General features: G+C 45.2%; 1 protein-coding gene across 4 annotated transcripts in view; it reads left to right on the forward strand.

Moving 5' to 3' along the window:
• The window catches only part of CACNA2D2 (calcium voltage-gated channel auxiliary subunit alpha2delta 2), an 885,048-nt gene that overhangs the window by 638,952 nt on the left and 226,462 nt on the right, over positions 1-19,634 (forward strand). For all 4 annotated transcript variants that reach the window (XM_053287835.1, XM_053287834.1, XM_053287836.1 and 1 more), the window contains one exon: positions 1,376-1,514. In XM_053287835.1, coding sequence (XP_053143810.1) covers positions 1,376-1,514 — 139 coding nt within the window. The remainder of the gene's footprint in view (positions 1-1,375; positions 1,515-19,634) is intronic.

Raw genomic sequence — 19,634 nt, forward strand, 5'->3', positions numbered from 1 at the left:
TGATAGTCGCCTTTTGCTGCTAATTGATTTTCAAGGGGGTTTTGTCTGATTTAATACCTGCCGTGCTACTGAAAACAGAGAGGCAAGGTTAAACACAACCACAAAATGAGCCAGGATGGAATCAGTGCATCTTCTTAACCAGTGAGCTCTACAAGCCAACTCTGCTTGATGAGAAAGCCTGCATTTAAAAAGACTTAGCAGCTACCCCAGTCCCAGCCATTTGCAGCCACTCTTCCTGCAGCTGCTGTTGCTATGGAGTCAACTTGAATAGGGTTCACAAGCGGGAAAGTCCCGGTTTCCCAGCAACACATGCTCCAAGGCATGGGGCAGGTCCACAGGCTGTGAGGAGAACACTGGCATTCCTGTGGCATAGTGAAGAAGAGTGTGAGGTGTGAGCCAGATGGGGGAGCCTTTGGCTCACCGCCTCAGCCCTCTTCCTCTCATATAAAGATCATGGCTGGCAGGCAGCCCTCTGTCGACAGGAACCTGCCCGGGCTGCTGCACGATTTGAAAGGCGGCTTCAGCAGTGCAGCATGACGAGACTACAGCGGAATTACTTAAAACTGCTTCCGGGCCACAGCACTCCTTCCATTGAGGAGCACTGCATTGCTGCCCTGAAGTGGTTTTAGGTCATTCTGCAGCAGCCACATCATGCTACTCCATGAAGACTGCCTTTCAAGCGGCGCAGGAGCCCTGGTGGTCTCTAACACCGAGAGAGTGCTGCCCACCAAGTCAGCCACTGATAGTGGCCCACCTTAGAATGTTGTGGCCAAGAAAACTAGATGCTCCTAACGCTCCATAGAAGGCCACATGAAAAACAGCATTGATTTACTTAGCAATGGGTTGGGGGGGAGGGGGCGCTTCCTGGAAATCCTTCTGTATAGCCGCCATGCTCAGATGGAAATTGTGGTTGCAGTGACCTTTTCTATTCAAATATTAAAGGTGGTCAGAACGAATTGTACTCCATCCCCCTCTTCCAGGGAGAACTTACTAAAGTGCTGCGAGTAGCCACAGCAGCCCGTACAGCAGGTAGTATGCAGCCATCACTGCTGAGCAGTGACCCAGGGGAAGGGAGGCCCCTGCTCCTCCTAGCAGCAGCATGAGAGAACCCAGGTGGCTACGTCAGCAGTGTTCCGGCATGTGGCTGCTGAGTGACAGCAGCACGCCCCCCCCCCCCCCCCCCGCGGGCATGAGCCAATGACCTCAGGAGCCCATAGAAGTGACTGCCGGCTTGACACCAGCTGTGCACCTGTGGAGAACTCAACACCACCAGCAACTTCTGCAGATAAAAGCAGTGGGGGGCTGCCACACTATTACTTGCTTCTGACTAAAGCTGCCCTGAATTTTTATGGAGTGTCCACTTTTCCTTCCCCAGGATGATCCAGAGGGAGAAGAAATTGAAAGAGAGAAGTCCAACTCCTTGAAGCTGGAGTTCACAGAGGATGCGAACTTTAAAACCAAGGTTAACTACTCTTACGCTGCTGTGCAGATACCGACAGACATCTACAAAGGCTGTAAGTTCCCTCTTTGCCCAGAATTCTCCATTTTCACATAACTGTGTATTTAATGTCATGTCAGGCTTTGCCCTGAGACTGGAGACAGGCCTTGAGATTAGCTAGTCAAGCTTCCTGAATAATGCACACAAGATAACTGGGTTCATTTATTCTTCTGTGCAGGTGATGGATAAACTTCAGCTGAGCTTGCCCAGATCTGCACCACCACTTCAGTCCATTCCTCACTGAAAACTTATCAAGCAAACAAAATGTTTTTAACTCACCCTATGTTTGAGTCTTCTGGGGCTGTTTCTTGGCAGGTGTTTTAATGTGCTGTTCTCAGTCACTACTTATGGCTCTGCAGGCTTAAGCACAAGCTGATCGTGTGGGGGCTGATGAGTAGGTGGCACTGTCATGAAGCAGGGTGTTCTCCTAGGCCAAGAATTTGTAGCCGTGACTCCCCAGATGTTACAATTCCCATTGAAGTGGTAGCTCAAGGACCCAAGGTCACTAGACAATGGCCTTTATGTCCTTCTGACAGTTATGGAGGGGGATACAGCATCCCAAGGAGGCTTATGCACCACAATTCTATGATTCAGTTCTTACAGTCAGAAACAGTAGATAAGGAAGATGGGGTTGCCCTCTTGCAGAAATCTGTGTGGGAGGTGAGGGAGAAGCTTTCCATAGCCCCTGACTGTTGAACATGTTGGGGAGGGGGAAGAGAATACCTACGGTCCCATAAGCTGGTCAGGCTGCTATTTAGTATTGGTTGTGGAGGGGAGGAGGAAGCACTTTGCTAATTTACAAAGAGAGGAGGAAAGATTTGATCCGTATGCCAGATCTTGAGCTCAGCGTTACCATCACTCATGCATTTCAAAACTGGATGGATTTATAAAATACATGCTGTGCATTAAAATCTAAAAATGTTTCATCTTTGTTTTTAAAACATGGAGAGGGATGTAGGAAGAACTGTTTAAAATGTCACCCTCTGCCTCTTTCTATATTGGATTGTGGACTCCATGTTTATATGAAAAGCAAATTACAAACCAGGTTTTAGTATATATTTCTAGACTCCAAAGCTATATGAGCTTTTAAAGATCTCATTAAAAAAAAACAACTAGAAGGCAACTTTGATCTTTCTGTAGCTGTAAGAAATCTCTTCTGTCCCTCCACCGCTCTTTTTGGATAGAGGGGAGCTTCTACCAGATCTGTATTCCAAAACAGAGAAATGTTGAGGGTTTGTGGATAATTACTAGGGCTTATGAGGGTCTATTTCCCAGATCCCCCAAAAACTGAAAGTGAGCTCAATGTTGATCTGTTAGCTGCACTGCACCAAAACTATCAGTTGCTTTTTATGCCAGTTCTGTCATCGGTATCACTTTTGCGAAGGGCTGCATGTCTTTTGGCATACTCTGCTGCTTGATCTTCTTTAAGAACTTGTATTGATCTGCCCTCGCCTTTAAAAGCCTATTTCTCTGCTGAGCCTTCTTTCTCATGCAAGTTAGAAAGAACGGATTTTGCCTGAGCAGTTTGTTTTCTGAATATGTGTTTCTGGCTGTTTAAAAGTTTTGTTCTATTTAATTCAAGACCCAGACATTTTCTCTAGCACCATCTTGAAAATGGGCACAGTGTCACACCGGATAGCTTGTCGTAGTGTGCATGCCTGTTACTATTGTGCTGCATCTGAGGCTGTTTTGCCCTTTCTCCATCACTCCCTCAGACTTTTGCATCCTTCCTTGGACTCAGCCTTGTGCATTCTTAATCAAAAGGGAGTTTGCTCTATGTACAAGCTGCAGTACAGGCTACCTGATTTCTGTTTGGTGCATGGTTGGTTTTCATTCGGTCTGGTCTTCTGCTGCTGCCACTAGTGATCCAATGCCCTCATGTGTGGGTTCATGTGGAATAACTGGCTGGTCTCAGGGGGCTCACCAGTGGCTGAACTAGGAGAAGCAGAAAAGAAGGAAGGATAAGGAATCAATGAACATGCAATGTACAATTACTGGAAGCTCAGTCCACATGCATTTTTGCACATGACATGTGAGTATACTGAGTCAGAAAATCTCTTCACTGAGACCATTCAAATGTGAGCTGTGATACTGAATTGTAGCAGTTGAAAGGAAAGCTGTGGGTTTGTGGGCCCACATGTGCCATGCACATGCACACATGAATGGGTATGAAAGGGAAATTGGGGTCACTAAATTTCCAGCACAAACACTTCAGCTAAAAATCTGCATCTTGTCCTGCCCATCATGAAGGTTTTTGCACTGGAAACCCTTAGCTGTGTAAATGCTTCCGACAGATGTACAATCTCATGGGACTAGGCCTTAGGTATTTTCAAAAGCTCTTAGTGCTGCTGCCTGTTCGCAGTCCAATTAGTGTTTTGTCCCTGCATGGCTCATCACTGGGCAGGGAAACTCATTCTTTCTCATTAGCTCTGAAACAGCCTCGGCCAGGCCTTGTATCTTCCTTCACTGGGAGCTTTGAATTCTTTGTGTGTATCCCCCCACCCACCCAAGGAATTATCTCTTTGTTGCCACAGGAAGATGGGAGGGGAAGGCTGTTTGACTTTACTCCACCGTATTGTAATGAGGGTTTGTGTGAAGGCTTTTTCTGTGTCTGCACTTGCCTGCATTAGAGGGATCAGACGAAAGGAGTCCTTGGAGAATCCACTGACACACACTGTGAGCTCATTCATGTGACCAAGATTTAGAAGGTAGGAGGCGGTTGCGCACTTAGGACCAAAATCATCCTGGACCAGGGTTTGGGAGAGGCCCCTGCCACAATGAGCCCCACCCCCCATCTTAAAAAAAACAACCGACCTTGCCCTGCCACTGTTCCTGCCTCTGGGGGGGCTCCAAACAATCGGGGGGGGGGGCTGGCCAGAGCCTTGCCACTGTGCCACCACTGCACTGTGCCCATTGCTGCCCCACTGCACTGATATTTCCCATCTTCACTGCTGGGGGTGGGGGGTGAGCGGAGCAGACCACACACACACACACACCGTGGTGGCGGTGGTGCATGTGCAGGCTTTTCCCCACTCCCTGGCCGGCGTGCAGGCTTCTCTCTGGCTGGCGCGCCTGCACAGTTTGAAGATGGACAGCATTGCATGCCGTTGTATGGCACGCCCACTCAAATATGAATTGCTCAGATCCTTTACCTGAGCTTTTAGTGAGATAGGATGAAAGAGGAGCCATCCCTATTTCAGTGTTTGCTTGTGTGTCCACACTTTCCTTTCTTGGCAATTCCTGACAGCCAGCCGCCATGTTTGTGAGAGATAGCTGTGGCTATAGGGGCTGCTATCTGTGAATGTGCCACTCTGCACAGCACACTCTACAGGCCTGAGATAGCAATGGCTGGGCCTGCGTGCTCGTGACCAATCACAATGCTGCTGATGTCATGGGGTTCCCTGCCTCTTGGTCATGCAGTGCAAGCTGGGAAGGTTCTCTCGGGATTGGGAGGCCCTTCTGTGTTTTACACTTGCTGCTGCTGTGATTGACTGTGGGGTATGTTTGCAAAACCTAACAGAGGCTCTGATAGTCTGTGAGAATAAGAGTAGGTGTTCTTCCTTCCCCCCAAACAGTGCCAGATGATTGCATGAAAGACCTTTGTGTATCCCCAACACTGCACTTGTGTTTCTGAACTCCATTTTAATTTGCCTTCTGTATGATGCAGTCACAAATGGGCATGTTTATGAAAACAAAGCAAGAATCAGAATGAAAAGTCCCTGCCTCATAACTCTCCTCATCCAGGATGAGGCGGAGGAAGAAGCAGCTGTTATAGCCTCTTATTAAGGCACTGAGCCTACACCATTAGGAAAAGAGCTTCTCACTCCTATATATGTGGCCCAATAGACACTCCTTGTTCTGAGTGATCCCTAGAGTGAAGAAAGTGTCCGTTCATAGAGTTAACATTTCTAAAAAGATTCAGTACAGTTGCTTTAATGGAGCAATATGTGTCGTGAGAGAGGGATGCAACCAATATGCATCTGACCCTTTTACACTGTTGTTATGATCAACTGATCCATGCAGTTGGCCTCTCCAGGAGCCACAGTGTAGTTTACTTAGAGTTCATTTGCTATGTTGCTGACGATGATATGCAGGCATAGCACAGATAAGTGGAACAAACAGCAGCAGGCAGCAGTGTGTGCACAGGCTATAAGCAGGCTGGCATGGGCTCTCCCTCCATGTGTGCCAGTGCTTGCCCACAAAGGCTTTCTTTGTACAAAAATGCCCATGGAGGTCACATGGCCCCTCCCTTCTTGCCTTCTTCTAACCCCTGTGGGGAGAGAGTGCTTCAATGGGCTCCCTGGCCTTGTGCATATAACACATACTGGGAAGTGCAGCTCTTGGTCGTGGCTGCTTTGAATATCAAATGATGAAGTCTCCAACACCTGCTAGCTTTGAGACTTTAATATGCTTTGAAAAGTTCTCCATTAAGTCACTTAGGGATCTAATCAAAAGCGACATAGAAGCTTAACTTTTACTGCCTTTCAGCTAGACTGTAAGCTTGGAAAGGCATGTTTTTATTTTAAATGGAAGTCAATATCCTTGTGTAGACAGGCTAATTCCACCTAACGTAACAGAGGTGGGAGGCACCAAGTTGTACTTAGCTGGCTGAATCAAACTAGCTTGCCAAACCCTGTTCCTTCACTTTCAGTGTGAAAGGAGGCAGGCTTTCTCTTGTCTAGAGACTTTATTGTTGCCATTTTTGTGAATGATGATAATCCTTAAACCCCTGCTTAACTGGGCAAAGAGGCACCTTTTACCATGGTGATTCTCTTTATTTAGCAGGGGGAGAGCAACTGGCCCTATCCACCCCCAGCACAGTACCTCCAGTGACTGTTGCTGGTGTCTATCTTATGTTTCGTTTTAGAATGTGAGCCCTTTGGGGACAGGGACATCTTATTTATGTATTATTTCTCTGTGTAAACCGCCCTGAGCTATTTTTGGAAGGGCGGTATAGAAATCGAAATAATAAATAAATAAATAATCCTTGTGGGTCTAGCTCACTCACATTTGTGTCTTTCCCCTGAACAAGTAATGCAAGAGAACAGAACTACACAATGTTGCTTCTTGGCTTGCATTTGTTGGGGCCTCGCAACAGCAATCTCTGCCCTGCCTGGCATCTAGTTCATGTTGTACCTTTAACTGGATGTTCCATCATGCACCTATATAGATTCGTTGCAGGCATAAATGTACCGCTAACCACTTCAGAGGAATTATTTCACTGCATCGGCAGCAGTGGATTAGAAATTACAATTAGTTTTATTACCTAGCTAGTCCAGGACGAGCAGCTAATGAAGCAGATCATGAGACTGGGGGGAGGAGATGGCAGGGTGGGCAAGCAGGATGAAATATTCATTATTTCCAGCCTCCTGCTACTAATACAGCACAATCACTGATGCCCTGCCAAAGCCACATAAATCAACACACACTACCATGGAACAAAATGAAATTGAAGATTAACTTGCTCTGTGGAATTGTGACCTATTAAAAATAACTATAACCAGAATTTGATAGAAAACAGTCAGGGAATGTGATGCTGGGTTTTCCATCAGAAAGCATCTTGGTAATCTGGAAACAATGCTGTCAAAGCACGTTCCAATGAAGGCCTACCTGTATGTTATGTCTACCACGTGGTACAGCTTGTTGCATGGATAGTCCCCCAAATGTTAAGAGTTTCTGCTCTACTGCCAGACCTTCCTGTCAGGGACATGGAAATGCTCTACATTATGGGAGCAATGTGCATAGCTAGCAAGCCTACATGGTGTGACCAACCCAAGGGGCAGCTGCCATGTAGAGAATGAGATCAACCCCTTGAGGGGATTCAGAAAAGGGTATGGAGTGTGTCATACAGTCCTGTGTGCTTCCCCATGTGGTGATAGATGAAGCACATTGGTTCTATCTGCTTTAGCAAGAAGGTGACTGAATACAGCTACTTGTCATCTTCTCACCGCCCCCCCCCGCCCCGAACAAAAAAGCACAAACACATGCATTGTAGGGAAGGTCTTCAACCTCCTGATTATTTTGGTTGCCCTTTTCTGCATCTTTTCTAGCTGTCAAACACAGTCAAAAATCAACTGTCTATCAAATGTGGAATACAGCCAGCAAGTATTCAGAGAATATTGAAAGGATATCTGAGAATTAGAACACCTGGAGAATAACTGGCATAAAAATCCACTAAGGAGTATTTAAAGTAGAATATTGAGGCGTAAATTCATTTCACCTGTAGCCTTTTGCCCTTTACTACGTTCAGCCAAAAAAGAGAGATAAAATGTTAAGAGGACATGGAGCTCCATGTATTTGTAAATCATCCTGACCATCCGTCTAGACCATGGATATGTAGGTCAGGGGAAGTGAATTGGACCTTTCTACCAACCCCGAGCAGTACAGAAGTTACCAGTGGCAGGAGCAAGTACTGAGCAGGAGACTGGTTCTAGTGCTGACCCCCATTATATTTGCTGAATAGAATGTTGGTGAATTTCAGACAGCTGAAGTGGGAAGGATGATCCCTGGTAAATTTGTGGGAACCCCATGAAATTCTGCCCAACTTGGAGGGCAGGGCCTTACATACCTGTCTTGTTTTTCACAGAAAATGCTGCATTTCTCTGTGTGGTTGAGTCACCAGCAGCACTTCAAGCACTGCTATTCTTCCCAGCGGCCAGCTCCTGTTGGGCAGTGGCCACAATTTCCCGCCCTGCCCCCAGAAAGTACTTGAAATGAAGCTGCATTGTGACATAGCACCATTCCCTGGTGCATTCTGGGTGGTGGTGGCCGGCAAGAGCCAGTTGCTGGAAAGAGCAGCAGCAATTAGTATTTTGACTTGGGATCTTCTGATGCTCCCAGTGCCAGAGCCAGGTTCCTGGGGGCCCTTGGTGAAATGCTCTTGTATGCCGCTGGGCAGTGGTAAGGGGCAAGGCAATCAAGCTGGAAGCCACCATCTTCTTTATGGTGCACTCGGCTGCAGCCGCCACCCAAAAAAGTGCAACACTTTAAATGAAAAACAAGGTAGAGCCTCCCCTTAGCACCCTCCAAAATGGGCAATTCCATGCCCCACCACAAACTACCAAACAGGCTGTGCAAGAGGCCGTGGTTGCTAATTGGATCAGCAGTAGCCTAAACCAGCTAGGGAGCTGTCCAGCAGGAACTGAGTGGAAAGAACAGGGTTTTGACCAGGAGGCCTGCGGCCAGCAAAAGGGAGCTGTCCAGCAGAATCCAAATAGCCAGGACTAGGCCTGCCAAGCTAGAAGAGGAGCTTCCCTATAGATCTGTTGTTCTGTGGGGCTAGGGACTGGTGGTTTTTTTACTGCACCTGGTGCCTCCCCCTCCTCCTGGATCTGCTCAGGGTCCTGATCTGGAGGATGCACAGCATGCATCCTCTTCTCGAATAAGCCAAATGGAGGGGAAGTCCCAGGCTGTCAAACAGGTACTGCAGTGCTGGATCAGAGCTTTGGCATGGGTCTATCATTGGTACTGCTCTTGAGGTTCCAGGGTCATGAGGGAGGGTCCAGTAGGCTTGAGGTTCCAAGGGCAGGGCATTAGGACCCTCATCATTGCCTCCTCATGCAAGATATTATCCGGGTGGCCTCTGGCTGTCTCTCAAGGGGAGGTGACTCCCCGGACACCCTATCTGTGCTGAGAATAACTGCTGAATCCTGATCCTCTTCTTCGGGGGATATCTCAAATGGTCCAGGATCTGAGCATCAATTGATCCTGACACAGAGGCTATGGATTGTCATGGCTGGTGGCCACCCTGCTTCCTTTCCTTGTATCATATTGCCCTTTTGCCATTCTGTCCAGAGGTGTATTGGCAGGGGCAAGGACATGGCATTAGAGGAAAATATATTGTGGCCACTAGCACCGCTGCCAAAGATTGCTCACAGCTGCTGCCACCACTGAGATAAGCCCCCACAAATGTTTGGGGGAGCCACACCTTAGCGATGGCAGCAGCTCAGGGTCCTCTTTGAAGGCTGCACCCTTTTTTTTAACCTATTAGGCAATTACCCCTGCCCCAGACATTTTATCACTGGATGCAGTGGTGGGGAGGATGGATGCAGTGGTGGTTTGCACCATCCATTACAAACAAGATGGTGGCTGCCACCTTGACTGCCTTGCCCCTTACCACTGCCAAGGGGCATACAAAAGCATTTCACTAAGGGCTCTGGCTCTAGGAGCATCAGAAGGTCCCAAGTCAAAATACTTGGGAGCACTGAACTGATGTATTCTGTGCTCTTTTGCACATGCAAAGCAATTATGGTCAAGCTAAAATAACAAATGAGAACAGCAAGCAAAGGAGAAAAAAGTTTGATTGGTCATTTGTTAGATCCATTAAGGAACTGAGAGCGCCTTGATATAGCTGAACTACATGTTCGTTCGGTGAAAGTATTTGGCTCAATGGGATCTTTGTCCAAATCCTAATAATGAGGTGACCCTTCTGTGGGCAAGGTTGACACAGGCTATGGACAAGCTTCATCTCTTTTTGCTGAACCCAGAGGCTGGTAATAACGCTAGCCTTATATCTTTTTCTGTTTCTTCTCCAGCATGGAAAAGGTTTGTTGTTCCTTCCGAGTTGTTATTGTTGTCTGTGAATCACAGTATAGCTTATCAGCAGGTCCACATATGCAATTGTTATATCAGCCTGAACCACCAATGAACCCAGCCGGCTTTGTCACCTATAAAGGGTTTCCACCTTGCTCTGATACATCGCTTTAATTTCATAAGGCTTTGCATTCCATGTGATGCTGCTGATATTCGGTCAGGCTGAATTAATTTTGCAAAGATCTCCTGAGAGTTTGTCTCATATGCTTTCTCAAGCTGCAGATATACCGAATTACCTTAATGTGCCCTGTGCTCCCTGGAGTCCTCCTTGCAAAACTTGCTTGGTTAACCAAGAGATTTCAGCCATAGTCCTCCTCGCGTCTTCTCTTTCTGAATCCCCCTTGCTGTTCTGACTAGTTAATGGAATAATGGGAATGCAAGAGTGCCAAAAACTTCCAGGTCTCATTATTTTCCCCCAGTTTTGTTTTTTTTTAATTTTATTTAAAGACTGAATTGGTTCATCATCTGCTCAAGTCTCATCCTGAGGTATTCACTCATGAGCAGTGCTCTCTGCACAAGTGTCTTCTCACCATCTTTATTTATTTAAAATATTTATATCCTGCCCTTTCAGTTCAATACTGCTTGAGGTATAATAAAAGACAATAAAACAATACAAAATTAATAAAATTAAGTTTAAAACAAGTCCCGGTTAAAAATCAGATGTACAGATTTGAAACTTAGTGGAGCAGACAAAGAATAAAAAACCAAAAAGTCTCTCTAAAAATAGGTTTTCAATTGTTTCTTTAAAATCCAGAGGGAGGGAGCATGGCAAAGCCTGTCTGGGAGGGTATTCCAAATACAAGGGGCCGCAACTGAAAAGGCCCTGTATGTAGTCCTCGCCAACCAGATCTCAGATCATGGCGGGGCTGCAAGCAGGTCTGGGATGCAGAATGGAGGGCCCTGGCAGATTCATATGGTCTAGCAGAAAGCCCAGCCCAAAGTCATGTAGGATTTTAGTTGTCCAAACCAGCACTTTGACTCTGGCCTGGAAGCAAATTGGTAGCCTGTGAAGCTTCTGTGAAGCGTCATAATACTCGTGAAGTGACTAGCACCCACAAGCATCCTTGCAGCAGCAGTGTGGACCAGCTGAAGCTTTAGGGCAGCCCCAGGTAGAGCACAGTCATCCAATCTGGATGCCACCAATGCATGAGTGACTGATGTCAGATCCAACTTTTCCAACCAGGGTTTCAGCTGGTATATCAGCTGTAGCTGATAGAAGGCTCCCCTGCACACCACTACCACCAGTGTCTTCAGGGACACTGTGTTGGATCCCACAGTACCCCCAGGCTGTGAACTTGATCTCTCAGGGGAGAATGACCCCCATCTAAGACCAGGTTTACTGCATTGCTCGGATCATCAGTTTTACCAACCCAGAGCACTTCTGCCTTATCTGGATTAAGTTTCAGCTTATTTGCCCCTATTCAGCCCAGAACAGCTTCCAAACACCAGTCCAGGACATCCACTGCCTCCCTGATACCTGTTGATTTAAATGAGAGGTAGAACTCAGTCTCATCGTCCATGTTGATGACACTGCAGCCCAAACCTATACTCATACCCCTGTGAGGTGGAATATTGGCAGGGCCTCATATTGAAAGAGGAAGCTGAGTTTTGCAAACATTTCTATTTGGCAGTTGCCTAGAAGGCTCAAAAGACAATAGAAATGTTTGTCAGCCAGGGAAATGCATCTCAAAGAAACTGGAGTAAACATGCAACACAATTGTCTCAGCAACTGGGACATTCCCTCACCTCCACACACCAATTTACACTGAGGGCAAAGCATTGGTTTAATTTGCCCCTACTCCCCTTGATGTGAAAAAGATACATTAGATGGCTACACAGTGCAACAATGTAGCACTATGAGTGCCTTGCCTCATATATCCCGACTCGGACCTTAAGATCTCCTTTGGAGGCCCTGCTCTGAATGCCCCTGCCAAATGGGGTGAGGCCAGTGGCTACTAGGGGGAGGGAACAGCCTCCCCAGTGAGGTTTGCCTGACATCATCACTTTGTTCTTTTAGACACCCGGTAAAGACCTTTTTGTTCACTCAGGCCTTTTACATTTTTATTTCTAAATTTGATTTTCAAATCTGATTTTTAAAAAAGTTTTAAAATTGTTTTGTATTGTATTGGGGGGGTGGGGTGATTTCATGTGTTATGTGTTTTCACATGCTGTTTTAATGCTGTGTTATGAGCCACCCAGCGAACAATTTGTTATGGGGCAGCTAACAAATATTTTTTTATTTATTATTATTATTATTATTAATAACAATAATAATAATAATAATAACAACAGCAGCAGCAACTATTCAACACCAATGAAAGAAATCAGGCCTACAAGAAAGAACAAGTCAAGAACCGAGCAGGAAAATGGAAAAATAAGCCCCTGCATGGTCAATATTTGCACAATATAAGTGGAAAATCAGACATCACCAAGACCTGGCAATGGCTTAAGAATGGCAACTTGAAGAAAGAAACTGAGGGTTTAATACTGGCTGCACAACAACAGGCACTAAGAACAAATGCAATAAGAGCAAAAGTCGAAAAGTCAACAACAAACAGCAAGTGCCGCCTTTGTAAAGAAGCGGATGAAACAGTGGACCACCTAATCAGCTGTTGTAAAAAGATCGCACAGACTGACTACAAACAAAGGCATGACAAGGTAGCAGGGATGATGCTCTGGAACATCTGCAAAAAATTCAAGCTACCTGTAGCCAAAAATTGGTGGGCCCATAAAATTGAAAAAGTTGAAGAAAATGAAGATGTAAAAATATTATGGGACTTCTGACTACAAACAGACAAACATCGACATAGCAATACCAGGGGATAGCAGAATAGAAGAAAAAGAAATAGAAAAAAACCACAAAATACAAAGATCTACAAATTGAAATTGAAAGGCTGTGGCAGAAAAAGACCCAAATAATCCCAGTGGTCATTGGCGCCCTGGGTGCAGTTCCAAAAGACCTTGAAGAGCACCTCAACACCATAGGGGCCACAGAAATCACCATCAGCCAATTACAAAAAGCAGCTTTACTGGGAACAGCCTATATTCTGCGACGATATCTATAAAAATTGACAATAAAATTCAGCCATCCCAGGTCCTTGGGAAGGACTCGATGTCTGGATAAAACAAACCAGTCAATAACACCTGTCTGACTGTGCAAACAAGAAATAATAATAATACACAATGTCATTGCACAGTGAAGTGCTGCAAACATTTGCCAAAAAAAAAAAGTGATGTTTGGGAATTTGGGAGGTTCACAATCCACAAAAGCTTTCCTTTTGTATTTTTAAGTGAAAATTAAGCCCACCTTAGCACTGACATGAGTGATCCTTTACATTCATAATTGACAAATAGCAGAATGGACACTCCATCCTTCCATGGATCATTCAATTTTAAACCATTAGCCATCTTTCCTGGGCACTGTGGGGTAGTAAGCGGGGAGGGATGTTACACATATATATACAGTAACTAACAAAGGTTCATGTAGACCACTGTTGTTCATTGTCAGGCTTTGGGGACAGTGGCAGCCCTCATCAGCCCTCATCAGCCCAATAGTCAGGGAACATGTGGTTCCCTGACTCTTGGGCCTGTGTGAAGCTTTGGTTGAAGCTGAATACTCTGCACAGTCCCATTATCACCAAGCGGAGACGACCATTCTCACTGTACGGTGCTGTGCTTTAAAGGAAACTGACTTCTTTTGAGCCCTTGCACCATCTTGGCAGAGTTAGGGTTTCTTTGAGGGATGCCTTTCCCAGGAAGTTCCCCACAGAGTTCTTAAGAGAGGGCTTCCTCTCTCTTAAAAGGCTGCCCCCAGCACTGAGAAAAGTTCCGTGCTGTGCAGAGGTCAGCTGGCAAGTGGCTCTCACACTGAAGGGCTTTTGGCAAAGTGGCCTCTGCTTGAAAAATAGTGAAGATCACTGAAGTAGACTGTGGATATAGATAGAGGGGGGAGAGCCATGTTTTTGTCTCTTTCTGGATTTATTGGCAGCCACTGAAATATGAGAGAATTTTATGAGCCCAAGCAGACAAGATTTGTTGAAGCAATGTGTTTTAATGTAGTTGCTAATGCCATGTTTCTGGGATTCAGGAGGTCAGCATTCAGTTCCTATCCCACTTCAATTCCTGCTACTCGTCTAAAATAATACTTTGAAATAATAGGTGTCCAATGATTTGCAGTGATAGTTCTTTGCTGCCTGCAGAAGCTGTTGGCAGGAAAAAAACCATTAGTAACTGGTAAGTAGTACTCAAATATGGCAATTTGGGGTTGATCTGAAGGTATTTGAAAGACATCTAGGCTTACTGACGTAGAAGTGGCCTCATATATAACAACCAGCATTGACTATATCTAGAGGGTACTGAAACATCAAGATTTGATCAGAGCCTCCAGTAGCCATAAGGGAGGCAGCATGCATAATCTCTAGTGGTTTAAATATTTCATATTGATCCAAACTATCCCCTTTTCCCACAACCATGACTTAAGTATATTGCCAACAGAATCTTTATTTTGATGGGTGGCCAGGTGATTGAATGAAGAGTGACTGCAGAGGATAAACACCTCTTCAGAGTGGCCCCCGAGAGCTATTGCCTGTGAGCAGAAATCCATGTTTATGCACCTAGAAAGCCCAGCAGGCTGAGCAGATGTTCAACAAGGCAAGTTTATTTTGCTTTCCAGGTCTTTTAAAGCTCTTATTTTGATCTTCAGAAAGGTGCACCACACCGTTTGCAGAATAAACTGCTGAAAGGAGATGGATCCATCACGGATCATGGCCAGCCTAAAATGAGGCAACCAGGCAGGAGAATGGTAGAGGCAGCTGACTGGCTACTCCTGCTGACCTGCCACCTCATCTGGCAGCAGGTCACCAGCCACTCTCCTCTTCCAGCTTTTCAAAAACCAGGGGGAGAGAGCGAGCGAGCAGAAGAGTATGAAGGAGGACAGTAGAGTACTGCTATAGACTGCTGCACACTACTCTCCTTTTCCACGCTTCCTCTTTTGCTCCTTCTCTTTCCTTGGTTTTGGAATGCTAAAAACAGGAGAGGAGGAGGAAAGTGGTGGAAAGTTGGGAAGCTGTGGCCCACTGTGTCAGCCCAAGTCAGGTTAAAAACCACAATCAGTATTAAGTTCAAATTAAAAGTGATTTTAAAAGCTAAAAACTAGAAATTATAAAAAGTAAAAACTAAAGAACCTACCAAGTATAACCGAAGATGGAGCATTAAAATGCCTCCTTAAAAAGGTATGTCTTTAGTTGTTTTTTAAGAACACTGAGGGAGGGAGCATGGCGAAGCTCTTCAGGGAGGGCGTTCCAAAGCCGAGGGGCCACAACTGAAAAGCCTCTGTCTCTAGTCCTTGTCAACCGGATCTCTGTTAGTGGTGGGGCTATGAGCAGGGCCTGAGACGATGAACCCTGGCAGATTCATATGGGCGAATGCGGTCTGACAGGTACCACGGCCCCAGGCCATGTAGAGCTTTAAAGGTCAAGACCAGCACCTTGAATCTAGCTCGGAAGTGGAACGGTAACCAATGAAGCTGCCACAGGATGGGTGTGATACTCAAGGAATGACTTGCACCCATGAGCATCCTTGCAGCAGCATTCCGGACCAGCTGAAGCTTCCAAACAAGGGAAGCCCCACGTAGAGCTCATTGCAGTAGTCCAATCTGGATTTTACCAATGCAGGAGTGACTGAGGTCAGGTCCAACTTCTCCAAGTAGGGTCGCAGCTGACGTACCAGCTGTTGTTGATAACAGGCGCTTCTGCACACCGCTGCCACCTGCGCCTCCAAAGACAATGTCGGGTCCAGAAGCACCCTCAAGCTGTGGACTTTGTCTTTCAGAGGGAGTGTGACCCCGTCCAAGACCAGATTTACCTTACTACTCAGATGATCAGTTCTACCAACCCAATGCACTTCTGTCTTATCTGGATTAAGTTTCAGCTTGTTTGCCCCCATCCAGTCCAGAACAGCCTCCAAGCCCCTGTTCAGAGCATCCACTGCCTCCCTGGTGTCTGCTGACTTAAAAAATATGTAGAGCTGGGTATCATCAGCATATTGATGGCACTGCAGCCCACACCCACGGATTACCTCTCCCAGGGGTTTAATGTAAATGTTAAACAGTATGGGGGACAGAATAGATACTTGTGGCACCCCATAGGCCAACGGCCAAGGGGTGGAGCAGACATCCCCCAGCACCACCTTCTGAGTATGACCCTCCAGGTAGGAGTGGAACCACCGTATAATTGTGCCCCCAAGTCCCAATCCGGAGAGATGTCTCAGAAGGACACCATGGTTGATGGTATCAAAAGCCGCTGAGAGGTCCAGGAGGATCAACATTTTCAGTCCATTTAAAACTAACTGTTTTAAAAGGACTGAAAATTGAATCCTGAAGAGGTTTTGTTTTCCACATCTGCCTTGTATTAACTAGAAGAAGACCTGGTTTTAGGTGCGTAATGATCCAAAGCGGGGTAGGGGTGGGTAATACAAAATCCCTCCTCCCTCCTCCAACTGTGAGGAGTCCCGGGTAGGCTGCCACCATTCACTTTTTAATATGAGCAGATCCATCCTTCCAAGGGAATATTCTGGGAGTGTAAAGTGGAAACCCTCCCTACAAGAAAGGCTCAAGCAGTCTTAGGTTTTCAAGAATGTGTGACTAGGGCAGGACTCAGTAAGGAGTAACACTCTTTAACAACGTGTATTAATAACTGGATGATGAGGAAAACCATAGAGGCATCAACAATCGCTGCTTCCATTCAAGTAAAACCCTTCTCCAGGAGCTACAAGCACCATGCAGACAGATCCAAGCATTCCCTGACGTGTCTAGCTAAATGGGTCCCTATCCTTCCTACTTATTTCCTGTAAGGAACTTCCAGTTGATTCCCAGCCAAAGCTGTTAGTCTCCCTTTCCTTGCAGTAGCTACGAATCAGACCTCACTTAGAGGCCTCCAGGGAGGAACTAAATTTTAGCACATCTCTCCCCTACTCCTCTATAGGCTATTGTCCAGTAAACACTCACTCTGGTTTGGGCCACAAGGATTTGATTCTCCCAGGCTTTCTTCCTCATTCAGAGAAACCCATCCTCCGCCAAGAAGTTACTCTAATTGAGGCCTGGTCCTCCCTCAAGCCTGACTATCACTGCGGTGCAATAAGAGATGTTATGCGCCTCTAAAGCCTGTTTGATGCTGAGCCTTCGGCATTGCTTTGTTTTCAAAACTGCTTCTTGGAGGGCTCACTTGGAAGACTTCCCAATGAAGTCCACTGGCAAACTGCCAGTGGTTACACCCAAGAATGTAAAAGTGCAGCGTCCTAAACAAATATTCCTGTTTCCAGTGTTGTGTGTGACTCTGTCTCAGTCCTCTGCTCAGCAGACACCCTCAGAAGAGTAAAGCTATTATAAGAACTCATTGTACATGCCCTCCTCTTTCATATATATTAATTTTTCTGGGCCGAAAAATCCCCTGAATAATTGTTCATACTAACAATTTCGAGTGCATGTAACTTTACACCGTGCTTGAAAAGAACCCTGAAGCAACAATGTTGGCCCTTAGAGGCATACATTACGGCCTACTGCACTGAGGAACTGGAGTGTAAAAATAGGAAGAGAACAAGAATATGAGAGTAGAAAATATAATTAAGGAAGCAAAGGAAGCATTACACTACATGCTATGGCTTTTTTGTCTTCTGTCTCTAGATAATAATCCAGAATCCATATCCAAACAATGTCACAGGTTTGTTTGTTTGTTTGATATACCGCCTGACTCCAAAGTTTACAAAAATAAACACAATAAAAACACAATAAAACCAACTATTAAACAACAATTATAATTTAAAATATTCAAAGATTAGCACAATTAAAAAATTTAAATAACACAAAAAAATTTAAAAATTTAAACAGCAATTAAAATTTTAATCATTCAGAGGTTATTAATGATTTATAGGCTGCCATTCAGCACAAGTATCCCAGGTGGCATACAATGAAAACAGGGAGAAACAATCCAATAAAACACAATATAAAATTGGTACAGATTGCAGAAACAGAAGCTATAAAACCAGTAAAATCCAGGAGAAGCCATACAAATACAACTGATTGGCTATAAAACATGCTGGAGAATAATAATAATTGTGAACTGCCCAGGGACTTTTTGTATGGGGTGGTATATAAATGTACTAGGTGGTATATAAATGTACTAGATAGATAGATAGATAGATAGATAGATAGATAGATAGATAGATAGATAGATAGATAGATAGATAGATAGATGCTGGTGCCCAGTGAGCCTTTCTGGGGAGGCTCACAACCAAGAAAGCCCTCTTCTCTATCAGGAAATGCTCTGGGGACACATTTTGGTTATTAGCTTAATAACCTAGCTTAATGTTCCCAATTTTTTGTCGTTGTGTTTAAAACGCAACCGCTTCTAGTGTCAGGGTCAGGTGTCAGTGCATAGTCTGTAACCTTTTAAAAAACCAACAAATAATAAATGACAAATGTTGTCAGGACATAGTGCAGACATGGGAGAGGTGCTGTGTAAGTCTAAAATGATGATGACACAGGCAGTTTCCAGTGCTTATATATTTATTTAGGTTTTTATCCTAGTCTGTCTGGAATATTCAGTATAGGTTGCAGTGTCCATACAGCCACGTTCCAAGCTCTGAATCACAATGGGCATGCTTTGTGGATGTGAATGAGGATCACATTTCCCCAGTAATTTGAGCATGGGAATTCTGCAACAGAACAGCTTCCTTCAGGAAAAACTTGTGGATCCCACACAACAAAGAACATAACAAATAAGTAACATGTACCCATTTGATTCACTATAAACTGATAGTTTCAAAAATACATTTTACATATGCTTATCTCCTCATATACTATGGCTGCCATCCTGACAAGCTTGCTGCGCTAGCTGCTTGCGCTAAATCTGGCGCTTATGTTCCAGACTAGTGTTACATTAATGCAAGCATATTTGCTTTTGCACAACAGGTGTACAACCTGTAGCACAGTTCATATGTTTTAAAGGGGAATTTTGCACAATAGTGCAATAACACTATTTTGAAAAACCCCATGATTTCATGCAGCTATGTGGTCTTCTTGCTCTAGCACAACTTTGATCATTGAACAAGCACAGCATTAGTCAAGATGTCAGCCTATCAAAATAAATTATTATTATTATTATTATTTTTACATTTATATCCCGCTCTTCCTCCAAGGAGCCCAGAGCGGTGTACTACATACTTGAGTTTCTCTTTCACAACAACCCTGTGAAGTAGGTTAGGCTGAGAGAGAAGTGACTGGCCCAGAGTCACCCAGCTAGTTTTATGGCTGAATGGGGATTTGAACTCAGGTCTCCCCGGTCCTAGTCCAGCACTCTAACCACCACACCAAATTACAGCATACCATAGGGGGAAAGGGTAGGATAAACATAAGAAAAGACCTTCTGAATCAGACCCAAGGTCCATCTAGTCCAGCATCCTGTTTCATACAGTGGCCCACCAGATGCCTCTGGGAAGCCAACAGGCGAGAGGTGAGGACATACCCTTTTTCCTGCTGTTGTTCCTCTGC

Source organism: Hemicordylus capensis, chromosome 2, assembly GCF_027244095.1.
Source record: "Hemicordylus capensis ecotype Gifberg chromosome 2, rHemCap1.1.pri, whole genome shotgun sequence".
NCBI classification, from domain to species: domain Eukaryota; kingdom Metazoa; phylum Chordata; class Lepidosauria; order Squamata; family Cordylidae; genus Hemicordylus; species Hemicordylus capensis.